We start from the raw sequence: 18,038 nt of genomic DNA on the forward strand, positions 1-18,038 counted from the left end.
TGTCTATATTGCAAACACAGATAGGGAGAACTTCCGCTTTCCCTGTTTCAGTGGTTATGAATATTTTTCTAACTCGTATGGTGCTGGGGCTGGTGGAGTCATCCATTCTGTCCCCATACCACATGCATCTTCCACGTGTGGAAACGAACAACTCCTGTCCCGTGTTCTGGAGTTAAATGGTGCTGCTGTTTTTCCTGCTTCCCAAGCAGGAAAGGTTTTCATTTATCGAACACAATGGGCGGTATCCTGCTGGAGGATGGCGGAAGTGCCTTCAGCCTGAGTAATATTTATACAGCGAGTATCTTGTCAGTTGGGAGGACAGCCACCAATGTTGGAAGAAGGCTTCAAGCTTTGTTTGGCAGAGTACAGGAGGAAGTTCAGTTACTGAGGAGGCATTAGCTTGTAAGGTATGCTACAACACTCTGCCTCCATCTTTGCCTGAGTGAGACTGTAAGAGATAGAAGCCCGTTATCTCAGAATATTGGGGTAATATGTGACTCAGCATAAGACTTTTGACATCTCTTGAGTTCTCTATTAGTTATTTTACCAAAAGGCAGCTTATTGTATGGTGGTTTTTTTTTGCAGGCAGTCACCGGGAAAAGTTTTGGGAACAAGGATTTTCGTGCTGCTTTGGAAAATGGAGTCCTGCTTTGCGAGTAAGTAACAAGTTGTTTTTGTTGTTGTTGTTCAATTGCACAGTCGAGCCTGACTCTTGGCGACCCCATGGACCAAGTCATGCCAGGCCCTCCTGTCTTCTACCATCCTCCAAAGTCCATTGAAATTCATATTAGTTACATCAGTTACACTGTCCAGCCATCTCATCTTTTGCCATCCCCTTCTTCTTTTGCCTTCTGTCTTTCCCAGCATCAGGGTCTTCTCCAGTGAGTGCTCCCTTCTCATTTGGGGGCCAAAGTATTCGAGCTTCAGCTTCAACATCTGACCTTCCAGAGAACAGTCAGGGTTGATTTCCCTTAGGACTGACTGATTTGATCTTTTTGCAGTCCAAGGGACTCTCAAGATTCTTCTCCAGCACCACATCTCAAAAGCATCTATTCTTCTGCGCTTGGCCTTCCCTGTGGTCCAGCTCTCACAGGTATACAAGATAAAGGACCAAAGATGAAGAGGCCTGGTCCCTTTGTCCTCTGGCTGTCTAAGTTATCTAAGGGGGTGGTGGCAGCAATACTCTGAGGTGTGTGGACTCAAGCTTCATCTTTTGTTTGTGGGCCTCTACCAAACCAACCACCATACCCTGGAGCAGGCTTTCTAACTTGGGAGACTAGACTGCTTGGTAACATGGTAGAGGTGTTGGGTTTCTGACTGGCCCAAGCTAGCCTGATCTCATCAGTCATGAAAGCTAAGCAGGGTTGGCCAGGATCCTACTTACAGCAAATTAAAATTTGTACAGTGCAACCCTACCGGTCCCTCCCACCCCAGTGTCCCAGAGGTGACAGAAATGCTGCAGGGAACTTCCTTATAGAGATGCCTTCAGGCCAGAGCCTTTGGCCAGAGCATCTGCTTCCTGGCTGGCCTTCTCTGGGCTAGGTGAACCTCACATCCTGGAGTGGAACCTCCTGTCTTCAAACTGGAACTTGGCTGTTGTGACAGTGGCACTCCCTTCCTAATACGTGCAGATTTTTAGTTGATCAACAAGCTTCTTCCAGGGCATTCCTAAATGGCAGGGCTGGGCAAGTACTCAAAGGTATCTTGTTCCTTACTTTAATCAATTAAGAAAAATTGAAAGGAAGTGAATGGTGGAGGCAGAAACCTGCTGTGCAAAGGAAGGGAGAAAAGAAAACAATGTACAGATGTCTTGTTGAACCATCCATTCTAGTTTTACAGAGAGATGTGAGGACCGCTTGGCTTCTAGAGAGACAAGTGTCATACGTATCTGTCTGGGATCTAGGTGCTCACTCTGCAAGTCCTTCTCTTATACAGTGATGGCCAGACTTTGGCTCAGGAGCCACATGTGGCTCTTTCACACCTACTGTGTGGCTCTCAAAGCCCCTCCCCCTTATCTTGGAGAAGGCATTTGTCTCTTTAGAGACAAATTTAGAGCCGGTTTGGTGTAGTGGTTAAGTGTGCGGACTCTTATCTGGGAGAACCGGGTTTGATTCCCCACTCCTCCCCTTGCACCTGCTGGAATGGCCTTGGGTCAGCCATAGCTCTGGCAGAGGTTGTACTTGAAAGGGCAGCTGCTGTGAGAGCCCTCTCCAGCCCCACCCACCTCAGAGGGTGTCTGTTGTGGGGGAGGAAGGTAAAGGAGATTGTGAGCCGCTCTGAGACTCTTCGGAGTGGAGGGCGGGATATAAATCCAATATCTTCTTCATCTTCTTCTTTAAATCACTTCTCCTTGCCAACCAGCTGCGTGGAGAATGCATGTAGAGTTAAAGTTGCTTTCTTCCTCCTCGCCCTCCATCTGTTTGCCTTCTTTCCTCCCTCCCAGCTCTCAAACATCTGACATTCATGTTTTGCAGCTCTCAAACATCTGACGTTTATTCCCTATGGCTCTTTCATTAAGCAAGTCTGGCCACCCCTGTCTTATAAATGTGCCCGATGGGGTTACTAGTTCTGACTTGGGGAATTCCTGGAGTGGGAGCCTGGGGAGGAGGGGGTGGGGTGAGAAGGGAAGGGAAGGGAGCTTAGCAGGGTGTTATATCCTAGAGCCCCCCTCCAAAGCAGCCATTTTCTCCAAGAAGATCATTTCAGAGGGCAGCCATGTTGTTCTGCAGCAGAACCGTTGGACTTGAATTCTGCCATACCTTAGAGTGCACCGATTGGGAGAGAAGTCACTACAGGAACAACTATATATATATATATATATATATATATATATATATATATATATATACACACACACACACACACACATACACACACAACACAATCGTTATAGTTACAAATTACTATGTAATAAAGTGTATGTACAAAATACAAAAACAATTCATGAATAATATTCCAAAAAGGAGTCCCGATGTGTGGGCTGCCGATTTGAAAAGTCCTCCTTCGATTGTCACTCTTCCAGCAAAGGGTGCTCCGTTAAATCTCAACAAAGATGTCCCCGTTCAGTGACGCTTACTGATGCACTTCCCGATGCGTACATATATAACGATGTGGGAATATGAATTCTCCAAGAAAGGTTTCAATTCAGCATCATGCTCTGTGGCGGCTCTGTGGCTTCCACCCTTTGCTGGAAGAGTGACAATCGAAGGACTTTTAAAGTTGGCAGCCTGCACATGGAGACTCCTTTTGGAAATATTTTTTCATGAATTGTTTTTATATTTTGTGTATGCACTTTATTACATAGTAATTTGTCACTATAACGATTGTGGTGTGTGTGTGTGTGTGTGTGTGTGTGTATATATTGTTGTACCTTAGAGAGCGTTTTAAAGACCAATTAAATCCTTTACACATCAAATTCTATTACATTCCTAGAACACATCAAAAGAGCATATTATGCTTCTCATATGACATGCATCTTTCGTATCATTGCATTTGAAACATAAATTCTTACTAGGGTTGCCAATCCTCAGGTGGGGGCAGGGGATCCCCTGGTTTGGAGGTCCTCCCCCTGCTTCAGGGTCGTCAGAAAGCAGGGGGAAGGGAAGGGAAATGTCTGCTGGGAACTCATTCCCTTTGGAGACTTATTCCCATAGAAAATAATGGAGAATTGATCCGAGGGTATCTGGGGGTCTGGGGGGGGTCTGTTTTTTTGAGGTAGAGGCACCAAATTTGCCATATAGCATCCAGTGTCTCTCCCCGAAAGTTTCAAAAAGATTGGACCAGGGGGTCCAATTCTGTGAGCTCCAGAAGAAGGTGCTCCTATCCATTATTTAAAAAGGTGTGCGGTCCCTTTAAAAGTGATGGCCAGAACTCCCTTTGGAGTTCAATTATGCTTGTCACAGCCTTGATCTTGGCTCCACCCCCAAAGTCTCCTGGCTCCACCCCCAAAGTCCCCAGATATTTCTTGAATTGGACTTGCCAATCCTAATTCTTATCAAAATTCTTAAAGTTACAGTCCCGTGCACTTGCACTCAATGTATCCTGCAGTCATCACTCCACACTCTGAATATCCAGCACAAAATCCAGTTGCCAACTTTTCTTCTCTGATGGGTGATGTTGTCAGGTAGCACTAGCAGACTGTAAAGTAGCAGCAACATGAATCCTAGGCTGACTTCCTGTTTCTGTAATCCTTCTTATGGCCTATATGGCCTAGGACCTGCCTACCTTAGGGACCATCTCTCCCCACATGTTCCCCAGAGAGTACTGAGATCGGGATCTCAAAATCTGCTTGTTATCCCTGGGCCAAAGGAAGCCCACCTGAAATCTGCAAGGGACAGGGCTTTCTCTGAAAGGGCCCCTTTCTGGTGGAACCAGCTGCTGGAAGAAGTGAGGGCCCTGCGGGACCTTGGCCAGTTCCGCAGAGCCTGTAAGACAGCCCTCTTCCGGCTGGCCTATAACTAACTGGCATTGGAAACTGAGTGTAGTTTTAATAGACCACTGTTATATGTTTTATTTTACTGTTTTAACTGTGTAAGATGTTTTAAATTCAATAATTTTATGTTAGATTTTATGTGCTGTGAGCCGCCCTGAGCCACTTCGGTGGGAAGGGCGGGATATAAATTGAAATAAACTTGAAACTTCTTTTTGGCCGCAACTAAGATTGGAACCAGTGCTTTTTACATTTCTTACTCCGTCTTTACATAGCTCTCAGTCATTTATCATAGCACTATAGTTCTCTGGACAGATCAGAGAACTATAGTGCTATTGTAGTACTAATGCGCAGAAATGTTCCTGCGATCATCTGTGGAAGGAGGAAGATTTTTCTATTGAGTCTCTCTCTTCTCTCTTGGTTCTCTGATTCTGTTCTCTTTTCATCTATCTGCAGTCTTATGCAGGTACATGAGGGTGGGTATGTCTGTGTATACCCATAGAGGAGGAAAAGGATAATCAGGTTTCTTATCAGAGAGGCAGGACTAAGAATGCACTCATAAATAACTCAGTGCTTACATACTTGTGTGTCTGTTGGAGTCTTGGTGTTCCCAGCAGTGAAATGGCCCTTTATGCTTAAAAATCCTTAAAAGCTGACAATCAAATTATCTGCATTGAGTGGCTAATCCTGTGGTAAGCACCTGTCCCTTTACACCAGCTTTGTCTTTGAGGGCAGTGTGTATATTGGTTGGTTAGACCAGGGATCATAACTTTCACCTGAAAAACTTACCAGTAACCTTGGCTCAGTTTGGTGTAGTGGTTAAGTGTGCGGACTCTTATCGGGGAGAACCAGGTTTGATTCCCCACTCCTCCACATACACCTGCTGGAGTGACCTTGGGTCAGCTACATGTTCTCTCAAAGCTATTCTGCTTACAGGGTGCCTGTTGTGGGGAGGGGAAGGGAAAGGAGATTTGTAAGCTGCTCTGAGACTCCTTTGGCTAGCGAAGGGTGGGGTATAAATCCATCTTCTTCATCTTCGTTGTCTTCTCCTTTTTCTCCTTCTCCTTCTCCTTCATCTTCTCCTTCTCTTCCTCCTCCTCCTCCTCCCCCCAACCTCGCAGAAATGTTGGCTTAAAAGGAAGGCACTTATTTTGCTCCGAGCTCCTTGTGGGAAAAGTGGAATAACATGAAATAAATCAGAATGTTAACGACAACAGCATCTTACAGTTTGTTTCTGTGATACCTCTGTGGCTACACTTTGATGTAGAATTCTTTTCTAGATCGATGATATTGGGGAAAATCTGGAGTGGTAGGCTGCAAAGTCTTCTGAATGCATAAGCGGCCCTTTGATTTACGTTATGAGAGAAGGAGAGATTTCAAAAGTTTTCATAACTGTAAAGTGTAAGAGCCTCGTGGCACAGAGTGGTAAAGCTGCAGTACTGCAGTCTGAACTCTCTGCTCACAACCTGAGTTCGATCCCAGCGGAAGCTGGGTTCAGGTAGCCGGTTCAAGGTCGACTCAGCCTTCCATCCTTTCGAGGTCAGTAAAATGAGTACCCAGCTTGCTGGGGGGAAAGCGTAGATGACTGGGGAAGGCAAGGGCAAACCATGAAAACATTGTGAAAGCAACATCACCCCAGAGTTGGAAACGACTGGTGCTTGCACTACCTTTACTGGTGCTTGGACTACCTTTACCTTTTAAAAGTGTAGGTAGCGTTCCTCCTTGGAGCTGAAAAATGCCAAAGAGGGTGCTTTAGAGATGCTTCTGTCTAATTGTAATGTTATGCATTTGGCCCTGAGATGATGAGAATTTGTGACATTTGGCAGATGGGAGTCCTCTTCTGAGGCATGCCTACATGCTTCCCAGTTAATGTGCATCCTTACTTAGATTATAGTCTTCTAAAAAATGGAAAGTTTCCTGGGAATGCAAAAATGCATTGCTCTAACTTGTTTTGTTCTGTGGCTAAGTTTTATAGACGGTTCACTTTATAAATTTTAAGTGTTTATGAGCAAAAGCGGGGGGGGGGGGGCGGGGAACATTCTTCCTGTAGCTATGCTGTTTTGAAACAGTAGATGATCTTCAGTTATAGTCTTAATTGCCGGATGGTAGACTATTAAATTGTCTCATCTCTCAGTTTTACGGGTGCTGGACCCACTGAGAGGGCCACGAAAATGGACGGAAATGTAATTCCTGTTACTCTTTTGCCAAAGATGTGGTCACCCAGGCCTGTTTCCATCCTGAGAAGGGCTGTAGCTCATCCGTAGTAGTATTTATTTATTTATTTTATTCGATTTATATCCCGCCCTACCCCACCGAGGTGGGCTCAGGGCGGCTCACAACATAAAAAGCTAACAAAAATCAGTTTAAAATACATTAATAATTATACAATAAAATACATAACAACACATAAAACTCACCTCAATATGTACTATGCTACCTTTCCTTAAATCAATTCTTCAATATTCCAGTATTCAATAATCTGATATGGAGAATTGATCCGAGGTGGTGATGATGATGATGATATTGGATTTATACTCCACTCTTCACTGTGAATCTCAGAGTCTCAGAGAGGCTTACAATCTCCTTTTCATTCGTGCCCCACAACAAGCACCCTGCGAGGTAGGTGGGGCTGAGAGAGCTCTCCCGGAAGCTGCGCTTTCAAGGACAGCTCTGTGAGAGCTATGGCTGACCCCAGGCTATTCCAGCAGCTGCAAGTGGAGGAGTGGGCAATCAAATCCAGTTCTCTCCCAGATAAGAGTCTGCACACTTAACCACAAATTGGCTCTCACAGAGCATCTGGCTGGCGTGCAGAAGGTCCTGAGTATGAACAGTCACGAACCGAACCACGAACTGTAGTTTGTGGTTCCCAAACCTGTGGGGACATGCCTCTCACAAACCCTCCCCAAACCTCCCTGGAGGTTCAGGAGATTTAAAGGATCTGGCAATTGGTTATGTGAAAGCCCTGAGACCCTGGAGAGCTTCCAGTCTGAGTAGATGGTACTGACTCAAATGGATCAAGGGTCTGATTCAATATAACGCAGTTTCCCGTGTTGATCTCAGAATCCTACATTGCCCAGGATTAGATGGCTGGTGACTGGGCCCTAATTATAAAGCCACGGCTCACACTCTTTAGGAGGGTGTCTCACTACTGTTTCTTTCAACACGGCTTGGATTGCTTCTTGCCTCAGATATTTAGCACTTCCTAGTCCCACTCCACCAAAAGGTCACAGCTAGGAAAGTGGTGTGTGTCAATTCAGTGCTTCAGAAGAGTGGACGGCTTGTTCCCTTCATCAGGCCTCCTGGAGAGGCATCCTTACACAACTAGGAGTAGTCTCCGCTCCAGTAGCATCTTGAGACTGAATTGAATCAACTGTGGCATCCGGGTCATGGGGATGCCAAAAGCATACAGTATCTGATGGTATCGGAAGCTGGTTAGAGGTTCAGGAGGAGCGGTGCCCTTCCTCTTCCTCTCAGTCCAGGCTGCTCACCAGACGAGAAAAATCAAACTGGGATGGAAAGTACTGAAGCGTCTAAAGGAAAGTGGTTTAATCTCGGTCGCTCTGGAGCTGATCCACCACCACCACCTGCTTTATGCAAATAAAGGTTATTAACAATGGGCTGACAATGGGAGGTATTGTTGAGTGTTGCTAGTGAGGTTTCTTTCTAGAAAAAAAGAAGAAGAGATTGGATTGGATTTATACCCTGCCCTCCACTCGGAGGCTCAGAGTGACTTACAATCTCCTTTCCCTTCCCCTCCCCACAACAGACACCCTGTGAGGTAAATGGAGCTTAGAGAGCTCTTTCGAGAACTGCTCTGGAGAGAACAGCTCTGAGAGAACTTGTGACTCAAGGTCACACCAGTAGGTGGAGGAGTAGGGAGTCAAACTTGGTTCTCCCAGATTAGAAGATGATGATGATATTGGATTTATATCCTGCCCTATACTCTGAATCTCAGAGTCTCAGAGCAGTCACAATCTCCTTTTCCTCCCCCCCCCCACCCCACAACAGACACCCTGTGAGGTGGGTGGGGTTGAGAGAGCTCTTAGAGCAGCTGCCCTTTCAAGGACAACTCCTACGAGAGCTATGGCTGACTCAAGGCCATTCCAGCAGGTGCAAGTGGAGGAGTGGGGAATCAAACCCGGTTCTCCCAGATAAGGGTCTGCACACTTAACCCCTACACCAATCTGTTCATCTGCAATTAGGTGCTGGGAATGGAATGTCCAAGTTAAGCACATGGTCCTCTACTGAACAGGGCTTTTATGTAGCAGGAACTCCTTTGCATATTGGGCCACAACCCCATGATGTAGCCAATCCTCCAAGAGCTTACAGGGCTCTTAGTACAGGGCCTACTGTAAGCTCTTGGAGGATTGGCTGCATCAGGGGTGTGTGGCCTAATATGCAAAGGAGTTCCTGCTACAAAAAAAGCCCTGGGGATATCTTTACCTTTTGCTTGAAATATCTGTATATTCATTTACACCCAAACGCATATATGCATCTAAATATATTAGATGAAGATAAAAGTCAAGCTCAATTTTAGTTTTAAATACATAGATCAAATAATCTGAGTGAGAATTGTTTGCAACAGTGATGAATTTCAGTCATCTGTGAATTTAGCCCTAGTGTGAAGTTACACTACAAAGCATGCTTAACTCTCCTCCTTTTTTCCCTGTAGTCTAATTAACAAGATCAAGCCTGGTGTCATTAAAAAGATCAATCATCTTACAACGCCAATAGCTGGCCTGGTAAGTAACGAAACACTCTCTCTCTTTTTGTATCGTCAGCATTGCCATCTGGATTTTCTGGATTTTTCCTTCAAATTAATAACACGGTAGCATTGTATTTTTAAAACAAACGGTTCATGGCAAATGAAGTCATACAGCTAAGTACTAGGATTATTAGTTTTGTGTACTTTTAACAGCTTGATGCTCTGGGCTGGATGCAGCAGTCCGCAGGTACATCGACCACAGGTTTTGCCCTCCTTGCACAACCTTTTCCAAGCCAAGAAAACTTAACGCCTGGGATTGCCCTCCTTGCACAACCTTTTCCAAGCCAAGAAAACGTAACGCCTGGGATTGCCCTCCTTGCCCTCCTTGCACAACCTTTTCCAAGCCAAGAAAACTTAATGCCTGGGATTGCAAGACCCACGTGGACTGAAAGCCGCATTACGTTGGTGGAAACAAGAAATCCACCCCCCCCCCCCCAGTTCTTCCATGAGTGGAACCACACTGATGAAAGAGGAAGGGCAGTTTCAGTCTCATTCCCCTCCCCCTCTCCACCATAGTCTCCCAGTCCTTGTGGCTGCTAGTCTACACCTGGTCCTACAATAGGGTTGCCAGGTCTTCCCTTCTCACCATAGGGGGTATTTTTTTTTGGGGGGGGGGGTTTTCACATGAAATCCTCAAGATGATGATGATATTGGATTTATATCCCACCCTGTACTCTGAACCTCACAGTCTCAGGGCGGCTTACAATCGCCTTTACCTCACCCCCACACAACAGATACCCTGTGAGGTGGGTGGGGCTGAGAGCTCTCCCAGAAGCTGCCCTTTCAAGGATGGCTCTGCAAGAGCTAGTGTCATGAGCCCTGACGAGGAGGAGCTGGAAGGGTTAACAGACCTGGAAGAGTTGCCAGCCAGCTGAACAAACAACAAGTGGCTCATCAATCACTCTCCAGGCACCTGTGTCAGCTGTTGACAATCAATCTCCTCCAAGCGCTCCTCCTCCCATCTCAAGAGTTTGAAGCAGGCTCCGGAAAGAACTTTCAGAGCAAAGACATGAGGCACGCCGATGCTTCAGATCTCTCAGCCCTGAGTGTTAGCAGAGTCACTGCCACCCAGGGAGCTGGCTGATTGAGACTCCCATATAGCTCCCACCCAGGACCTGGTAACCTTGTAGAAGCAACAAGTCTATTCTCTGGCTTGCATCCACTCTCCTTCCTGATCCTGACCTGCTTGATTTCCTTGGCACCCTGACCTTTTGGCTTTTGGACATTGACTTCTGATTCCGGTTTGTGATTCTGCATTGGTGACTTGGCTCCTGCTTGACTTCCTGGACTTTGACCTTGGACTGGCTTTGGACTCCTGCCTGCCTGCACCCTGCGAACGTGACAACTATGGCTCACCCAAAGCCATTCCAGCAGCTGCAAGTAGAGGAGTGGGGAATCATACCCAGTTCTCCATGCACTTAACCACTACACCAGGGATGGCCAACAGTAGCTCTCCAGATATTTTTTGCCTACAACTCCCATCACCCCCAGCTAGCATGGCCAATGGCTGGAGCTGATGTGAGTTGTAGGCCAAAAACATCTGGAGAGCTACCATTGGCCACCTCTGCACTACACCAAATGTGATGACATCATGCGGAAGTGACATCATCACATCGGGGACATCGTGTGGCAACATTCTGGTTTGAGGACAAAACTGTATGGTAGAATTGCCCTCAAACTATAGAGTTTTGCCCAAAAGCCAGAGCGTCACTGTTTGACATCCCTGACACAATGATGTCATTGCATTGGGACATCCCACATGACATGGCTCTTTGGGGGCGGGTATGAGCACCAGAAAGCGGGGGGTCCTCACCTGTTCCTGGAAACTGGGAGCTCTATCCTACAACTTTCCCAGGATCCGAAAGGACTCGTTGGGGAAGTTGAATGCAGGAAAGGTACTTTCTATTAACATATCTCTGACCCTCTTAAGGCTACTTAAATTAGGTTTAATTTTTTTTCTTAATATTATCCAAGGGTGGAATTCTAGCAGGAGCTCCTTTGCATATTAGGCCACACACCCCTGATGTAGCCAGTCCTGGAGCTTACAAAAAAGAGCCTTGTAAGCTCTTGGAGGATTGGCTACATCAGGGGGCATGGCCTAATACGCAAAGGAGCTCCTGCTAGAATTCCACCACTGATATTAACCCTTTTACTAAGGAAATACTAATCTTGTCATAATGCCCAAGTCTAGAGATGCTTCCTATTTCCAAACAGATAAATATTATTATTGTTGTTGTTGTTGTTGTTGTTATTATTTAATTTATCTCTCGCCCTCCCCGCCGAAGCAGGCTCAAATATGGCCAGATTTGGAGGAACTCATTGTATAGGGCAGCATAGCCTTAAGTGGATGGTATATTTTTAATAACTCATGAGGAGCATTTCTGAGCAAAGGCCCACTAAAGGTTAATTTGTTATTTGATAGGCACTTACTCTCAGGAAAGTGTTTTAGGATAGTTCTGTTAAGTCTACCTGCCTACTTTCAATAGCTGATATCCAGTCAAGGTTTGTTAGCTTCTTTGGTTCAGTTAAGTAAAAGTAAAATATTTGTGGTTTCAGCAGGTTAGTTGATGGTCTTCTTGAATATCTTAAAGTGAGTGATATAATTACCTAGGAAGGTAGCCGTTGACCTGGAAAATCAGGGGAATAGAGAGTGCTTTCCCCGTGTCTTGCATGATGAAAGTAAATCAGTGGAAAGAGCTATGTTCTTGGTGTTTCACCGCTTGCTCCCTTCAAAATGTCACAAAGTTTAGCTGCTAACAAAAGACAGTCTTCTTAAGCAATGTAACTATTACGAGGTGTAATCCCTCAGAAGCCCTAAAAACCAAAAGGCAAACCATTTCATTTGCCCTGCTAGGGTAATAAGCATTGTCACAAAGTGCATACAGATGGTAATAAATCTGGAAATGTTTGAGGAAGATTAATGTACTTGGTTGTTTTTGAACAACTGCAAGAAAGACAGTGTTCCAGTTAGCAAAGTCCATCTGTATGATACCCTTTATGCAGAGCATTCCATGAATGTTGGGCTTTGAACCATATGTAATATAATGCACCAGTGTGTTTTGAAGCAAGTATTTCCATAACAAAAAAGCTGTTTCCTTCATACAAAGAGATTGATGTCAAATTCTGACTGAAGGATATACCTTTTCATGAAAAATAAGTAATTTGTGAACAGTTAGAGTGAATGGATCTTCTTTCTTAGCCCTAAATTTGCAATGGTTTTATGTACCATGTATTCTACACGTAATTTGGCACCTAATGACCTTACATTGGGGTTGGTGGTAGTAGAACATTAGGTGCATGTCTCTCTCTCTATATATATATTTTCAAGATGTCCAGGCCCTGAAATGCATATATCTATAAGTTCATCTTCGGGCTAGGCCAGGGGTGGCCAAATTGTGGCTCAGGAGCCACATGTGGCTCTTTCACACACATTGTGTGGCTCTTGAAGCTGGCTTGGAGAAGGCATTTGTCTCTTTAAATCACTTCTCCAAGCCAAGCCGACTAGTGGCTTAGAGAATGCATTTAAAGAAATTTAAAGTTCCTTTCTTTCCAGCTCCTCTTCCCTCCCCCATCTATTTACCTTCCTCTCTCCCTCCCTAACTCAAACATCTGATGTTCATTCCTTGTGGCTCTCAAACATCTGATGTTTAGTCTATGTGGCTCTTACATTAAGCAAGTTTGGCCACCCCTAGGTTAACCTGATCTTGTCAGATTTCTCAAGCTAAGCAGGATTAGGCCTGGTTAGTACTTAGATGGGAGACCTGCAAGAAATGCCAGGGTTGTGACAAAGAGGCATGCAGTGGCAAAACCACCTCTGAATATGTCTTGCCTTGAAAACCCCATGGAGTCACCATACGTCAACTGTGACTTGTCAACAACAACAACAAAAGTCAGCCTGTACACCCCCCAGATTCACATACATAAAAGATGGGAGACTGTGGTTGGTAAGGGTTACGGTATCTTGTATGGTATTTATCCCAGGTATTTATACCATACTCGAGGAATGCAAGAATAGTGCCAACTTAGACATGGGAGCACATGTTATCAGGGATGGAATTCTAGCAGAAGCTCCTTTGCATTTTAGGCCACACCCCCTGATGTAGCCAATCCTTCAAGAGTTCACAAGGCTCTTTTTTGTAAGCTCTCAGAGGATTGGCTACATCAGGGGGTGTGGCCTAATATGCAAAGCAGCTTCTGCTAGAATTCCACCCCTGCATGTTAGTGTTGCTTGGGTGTTGAGTTCATAGTTCAGAGTCAAAGATCTGAAGAGAGGTGGGGGACAGGAGATAGAAGAGCATTTGGCCTTGCTCAGAATGAGGTCTAAACCAACAGCTATAGAGGTGGAACCACCTTAGCCCCTAAGGGGTCATCTGATGCCTTCTGGACTAGCAATGCAGAAAGCAGCCCACCCCCTCCTATTGGCAAATGGGCCATACTGCTAGAGATACTGTTTGGCGTCCACTGGAGCATTATGTATAGTAAGAAGGTGGTGAAATAGTTTGTTCCTATATGGTCTTCAAAGTGTGGGATCATTCGGCATTAAACTATATAAGCCAGGGGTGGCCAACGGTAGCTCTCCAGATGTTTTTTGCCTACAACTTCCATCAGCCCCAGCCAGCATGACCAATGGCTGGGGCTGATGGGAGTTGTAGGCAAAAAACATCTGGAGAGCTATCGTCGGCCACCCCTGATATAAGCCATAATCCCAGAGGATCATGGTGTTGTCTTGTTTTATAAATATTTCAGTATCTAATGCAGGGGTCCCCAGCCTTTTTGAGACAGAAGGCACCTTTAGTATTCTGGCACAGGGTGGTGGGTGCAGCCACAAAATGGCTGCCACAGGAGGTGGAGCCACTCACTAAATGGCAGGAAGTGAGGTTATGCATAACTCTAATAATGGCAGTACTTTTAATAAAGCAACCCTAGAGCTTTCTGCATGGCTTTCATGTTGTCAGATACCAAAGAACGGTTCTGAGAGGAGTAAAGGTCCCCATAATATTTTTGATGGCTGAATAAGAAGCAAAGCAAGACAAGAGAGTGCTTAATACATGCAAAGTAGCTATTGAGTAACAATATATTTGTTGGCAACATTTCATCTGTCGCTAGTGTCTCTTGAGTTGATCTGGTTTGAATCTGATTTCCATGTCAACATTCACTTTGCCGGGGCTGTTATGCTGTGGTGAATGTTCTTGAACAGTTTGTGTTTTTGGATAAATTCTTCAGACAAGGTCCTAAGTTAGAACATGGCAACTGTAGCAGGCTAAGCCTTATTTGCACAGGTAGGAGCAGTATTCCCTCTAAGATGAGTTAGTGTGAGTTAGCTCACAGTTTTTTAGCTTCTGGCTCACACATTTTTGTCTTAGCTCAGGAAAAATGGCCCCAGAGCAAGCTAGCTTATGCAGTAGCTCACAACTTTAATTCCAGTAGCTCAGAAAGTAGAATTTCTGCTTACAAGACTTCACAGTTTTGAGCAGGGGTGGCCAAACTTGTTTAACATAAGAGCCACATAGAATAAATGTCAGATGTTTGAGAGACGTAAGACACAAACATCAGATGGAGATGGTTGAGAGCCGGAAGGAAGGAAGGAAGGAAGGAAGGAAGGAAGGAAGGAAGGAAGGAAGGAAGGAAGGAAGGAAGGAAGGAAGGAAAATAGTTTGGAAGGAGGGAGAGAGAGGTGGAAAGTGTCAAGCATCAGATCTCAAAATAACCAGTCCTTGATTGTGAAACAAAGTATAGGTTTATTGATAATCCTTCCTGCTCGAATAGGTACAAGATTGGAAGTGATACAGTGTAACTCTAGAATACTAGCTTTAAGGGGGCACATCAAAGACACCTTAGGAATTTCTACTCGGGCGTGTGAAATTCACACGCTTGCTATTTTATCTACTATTGCGGTTTAGCTACATCCTGGGTTCAGACTTCACTCCTGAGCCTGAGAAAGTATTCCTGGAGGCCTTATCTTCAAAGAGGACATTCCTGCATTTGCCACTAGTGAGAACTAAGGAAAGCCTACATGGCTTTGATGTGCAACACGTTAGAATAACAGTCAGCAATACAGGCACAGCAATAAAGAAACAGTAAAGAAACAAGATGCTTGACAGAAAGAAGGCAACTTTAACTTTAAATGCATTCTCCAAGCTGCTGGCTGGCTTGACTTGGAGAAGTGATTTAAAGACAGAAATGCCTTCTCCAGGCCAGCTGACAGGATGATGTGAGAGCCACATAATATGTGTGAAAGAACCACATGCGGCTCCCGAGCCTCAGTTCGGCCACCCGTGATTTAGAGGGAGTATTGGGTAGGAGTAGAAACACACTCCAGAGGTGGCATGTCGGAAGGAAAGAGGTAAGCATATCCTCCTGTGCTTCAGGGTTCAGCGCTGTATACATGCTGGTAAAACTGCGTCTTGAGTTTGTGCAGGGCAGAGCTGTTTTTGTAGCAGGAACTCCTTTGCATGTCTGGCCACACCCCTCTTATGTAGCCATTCCTCCAAGAGCTTACGGGGCTCTTATTACAGGGCCTACTGCAAGTTCTTGGAGGATTGGCTACATCAGGGGTGTGTGGCCTAATATGCAAAAGAGTTAGGGTTGCCAATCCCCAGGTGGGGGCAGGGGATCCCCCGATTTGGAGGCCCTCCCCCCGCTTCAGAGTCATCAGAAAGCGGGGGGAGGGAGGGGAGGGGAGGGAAATGTCTGCTGGGAACTCTATTATTCCCTATGGAGATTTATTCCCATAGAAAATCATGGAGAATTGATCTGCGTGTATCTGGGGCTCTGGGGGGGCTATTTTTGGGGGCAGAGGCACCAAATTTTCCATATAGCATCTAGTGCCTCTCCCCAAAATACCCCCCAAGTTTCAAAAGAATTGGACCAGGGGGTTCAATTCTATGAGCCCCAAAAGAAGGTGCCCCTATCCTTCATTATTTCCTATGGAAGGAAGGAATTGAAAAGGTGTGCTGTCCCTTTAAATGTGATGGCCTGGACTCCCTTTGGAGTTCAGTTATGCTTGTCACAGCCCTGATCTTGCCTCCACTCCTAATGTCTCCTGGCTCCACCCCCAAAGTCCCCAGATATTTCTTGAATTGGACTTGGCAACCCTAAAAAGAGTTCCTGCTACAAAAAAAGCCCTGAGTTGGTGTATGGAAAAATGCATATTTGCTAGGAATGCCAGCTTTCAGGTTGGATCTGGGGATCTCCTGGAATTACAGCTCATCTCCAGACTGCCAAGATCAGTTTCTGTGGGGAAAAAAATGGCTGCTTTGGAGGGTGGACTCTATGGCATTATACCCCACTGAGGTTCCTAGCCTCCCAGAGCCCTCCCTATATCTCTAGGAGCTTTGCAACCCGGATCTGGCAAGCTTGCCTCCCCCATTCCTCCGCTGGTGGCCAGGGGGACCTGGCAACCCTAATAATTACTTCAACCCACCACCCAACGCGGAAACAGGCAGCTGAGCCTTCCAATGGGACTGTTCCCTTTCCCTGTGTGTTTTGGCTGGAGGCACGCACACACTTTCCACTCTTGTTCCATTCTTGCACCGCTTGGTAAGTGCAGGTGTGTTCAGAGTGTTCATGGTGGGACCACAGATGCCATTTATGGGCTTGTTTGCAGACAATTAAATAGAGCAGTGCAGCTACTTCCCCCCTAGGGTTGCCAAGTCCAATTCAAGAAATATCTGCGGACTTTGGGGGTGGAGCCAGAAGACATTGGGGGCAGAGCCAAGAGGAAGGCTGTGACAAGCATAATTGAACTCCAAGGGAGTTCTGGCCATCACATTTAAAGGGGCTGCACATCTTTTTAAATGCCTTCCTTCCATAGGAAATAATGAACGAAAGGGGCACCTTCTTTTTGGGCTCATAGAATTGGACCCCCTGGTCCAATCTTTTTGAAACCTGGAAAGTATTTTGGGGAGAGGCACTAGATGCTATGCTGCAAATTTGGTGCCTCTATCTCAAAAAACAGCCCCCCAGAGCCCCCAATACCCGTGGATCAATTCCCCATCATTCCCTATGGGAATCGTTCATGGAGGTGCATGATGGCTGTGGGGGCGGGGCTTCTCCCGCTGGCCAGCTGGCTGGGGGAGGGAGGAATCCTGTAAAACCGGGGGATCCCCCTCTGGGACCTGGGGATTGGGAAGCCTATTCCCCCCCCCCCCCAACTACATAGAAGTCAAGGGATTAGGCTGTGTTATATTTGTCTGGTTTTGCACTCTCAGGAGCAACTGGAGCCCTGATGAGCCGTGTAAAGCCAGAACAAAGGGTTGTTTTTTTTAGTGAGCTGTGGTGTGTCTCGCCTTTATCCTTGCAGTCTTCAAAAAGCACGCTTCTGAGTCAAGGGCCAGTGATGAGAGATCAGCCTTGACTGGCAGTGGGTGGATGAGGAGGCATGCTTGAAATTTGCCATACCCTTAATACTTCCTGGGCGCTGCCGTGCCCGCCTAGGGTCAGATACTTTTCAGGGTTTATTTCTTGTCCTATAATGGTTTCTTGAGTGAACTTGCCAACCCTAGTGCAGGGCCAGGTGCAGCTTTTGCCCAGCAAGGTCTCTGATTGGCCATTGGAGGTTTAATTGGCTGTGTAGTTTTTTTTTAAATGTTGCTTTGGCAAGCAGCTACCACCAGTGTTCCCTCTAAGCTGAGTTAGTGTGAGCTAGCTCACAGATTTTTAGCCTCCAGCTAACACATTTTTGTCTTAGCTCAGGAAGGAGGACCCCACGGCACAATAATTTATGCAGTAGCTCAGAACTTTAATGCCAGGAGCTCACAAAGTAGAATTTTTGCTCACAAGACTAGCTTAGAGGGAGCATTGGCTGCCACCATAGTGCAAGGATCTTCACTTTGTGATTGAAAA

General features: G+C 45.8%; 1 protein-coding gene across 1 annotated transcript in view; it reads left to right on the forward strand.

Annotated features, from left to right (window-relative positions):
* The window catches only part of LMO7 (LIM domain 7), a 252,121-nt gene that overhangs the window by 86,525 nt on the left and 147,558 nt on the right, over window positions 1-18,038 (forward strand). Inside the window, exons 3-4 of the mRNA XM_060233592.1 lie at window positions 586-656; window positions 9,102-9,171. Coding sequence (XP_060089575.1) covers window positions 586-656; window positions 9,102-9,171 — 141 coding nt within the window. The remainder of the gene's footprint in view (window positions 1-585; window positions 657-9,101; window positions 9,172-18,038) is intronic.

Source organism: Heteronotia binoei, chromosome 3 (assembly GCF_032191835.1).
Source record: "Heteronotia binoei isolate CCM8104 ecotype False Entrance Well chromosome 3, APGP_CSIRO_Hbin_v1, whole genome shotgun sequence".
In the NCBI taxonomy this organism is placed as follows: domain Eukaryota; kingdom Metazoa; phylum Chordata; class Lepidosauria; order Squamata; family Gekkonidae; genus Heteronotia; species Heteronotia binoei.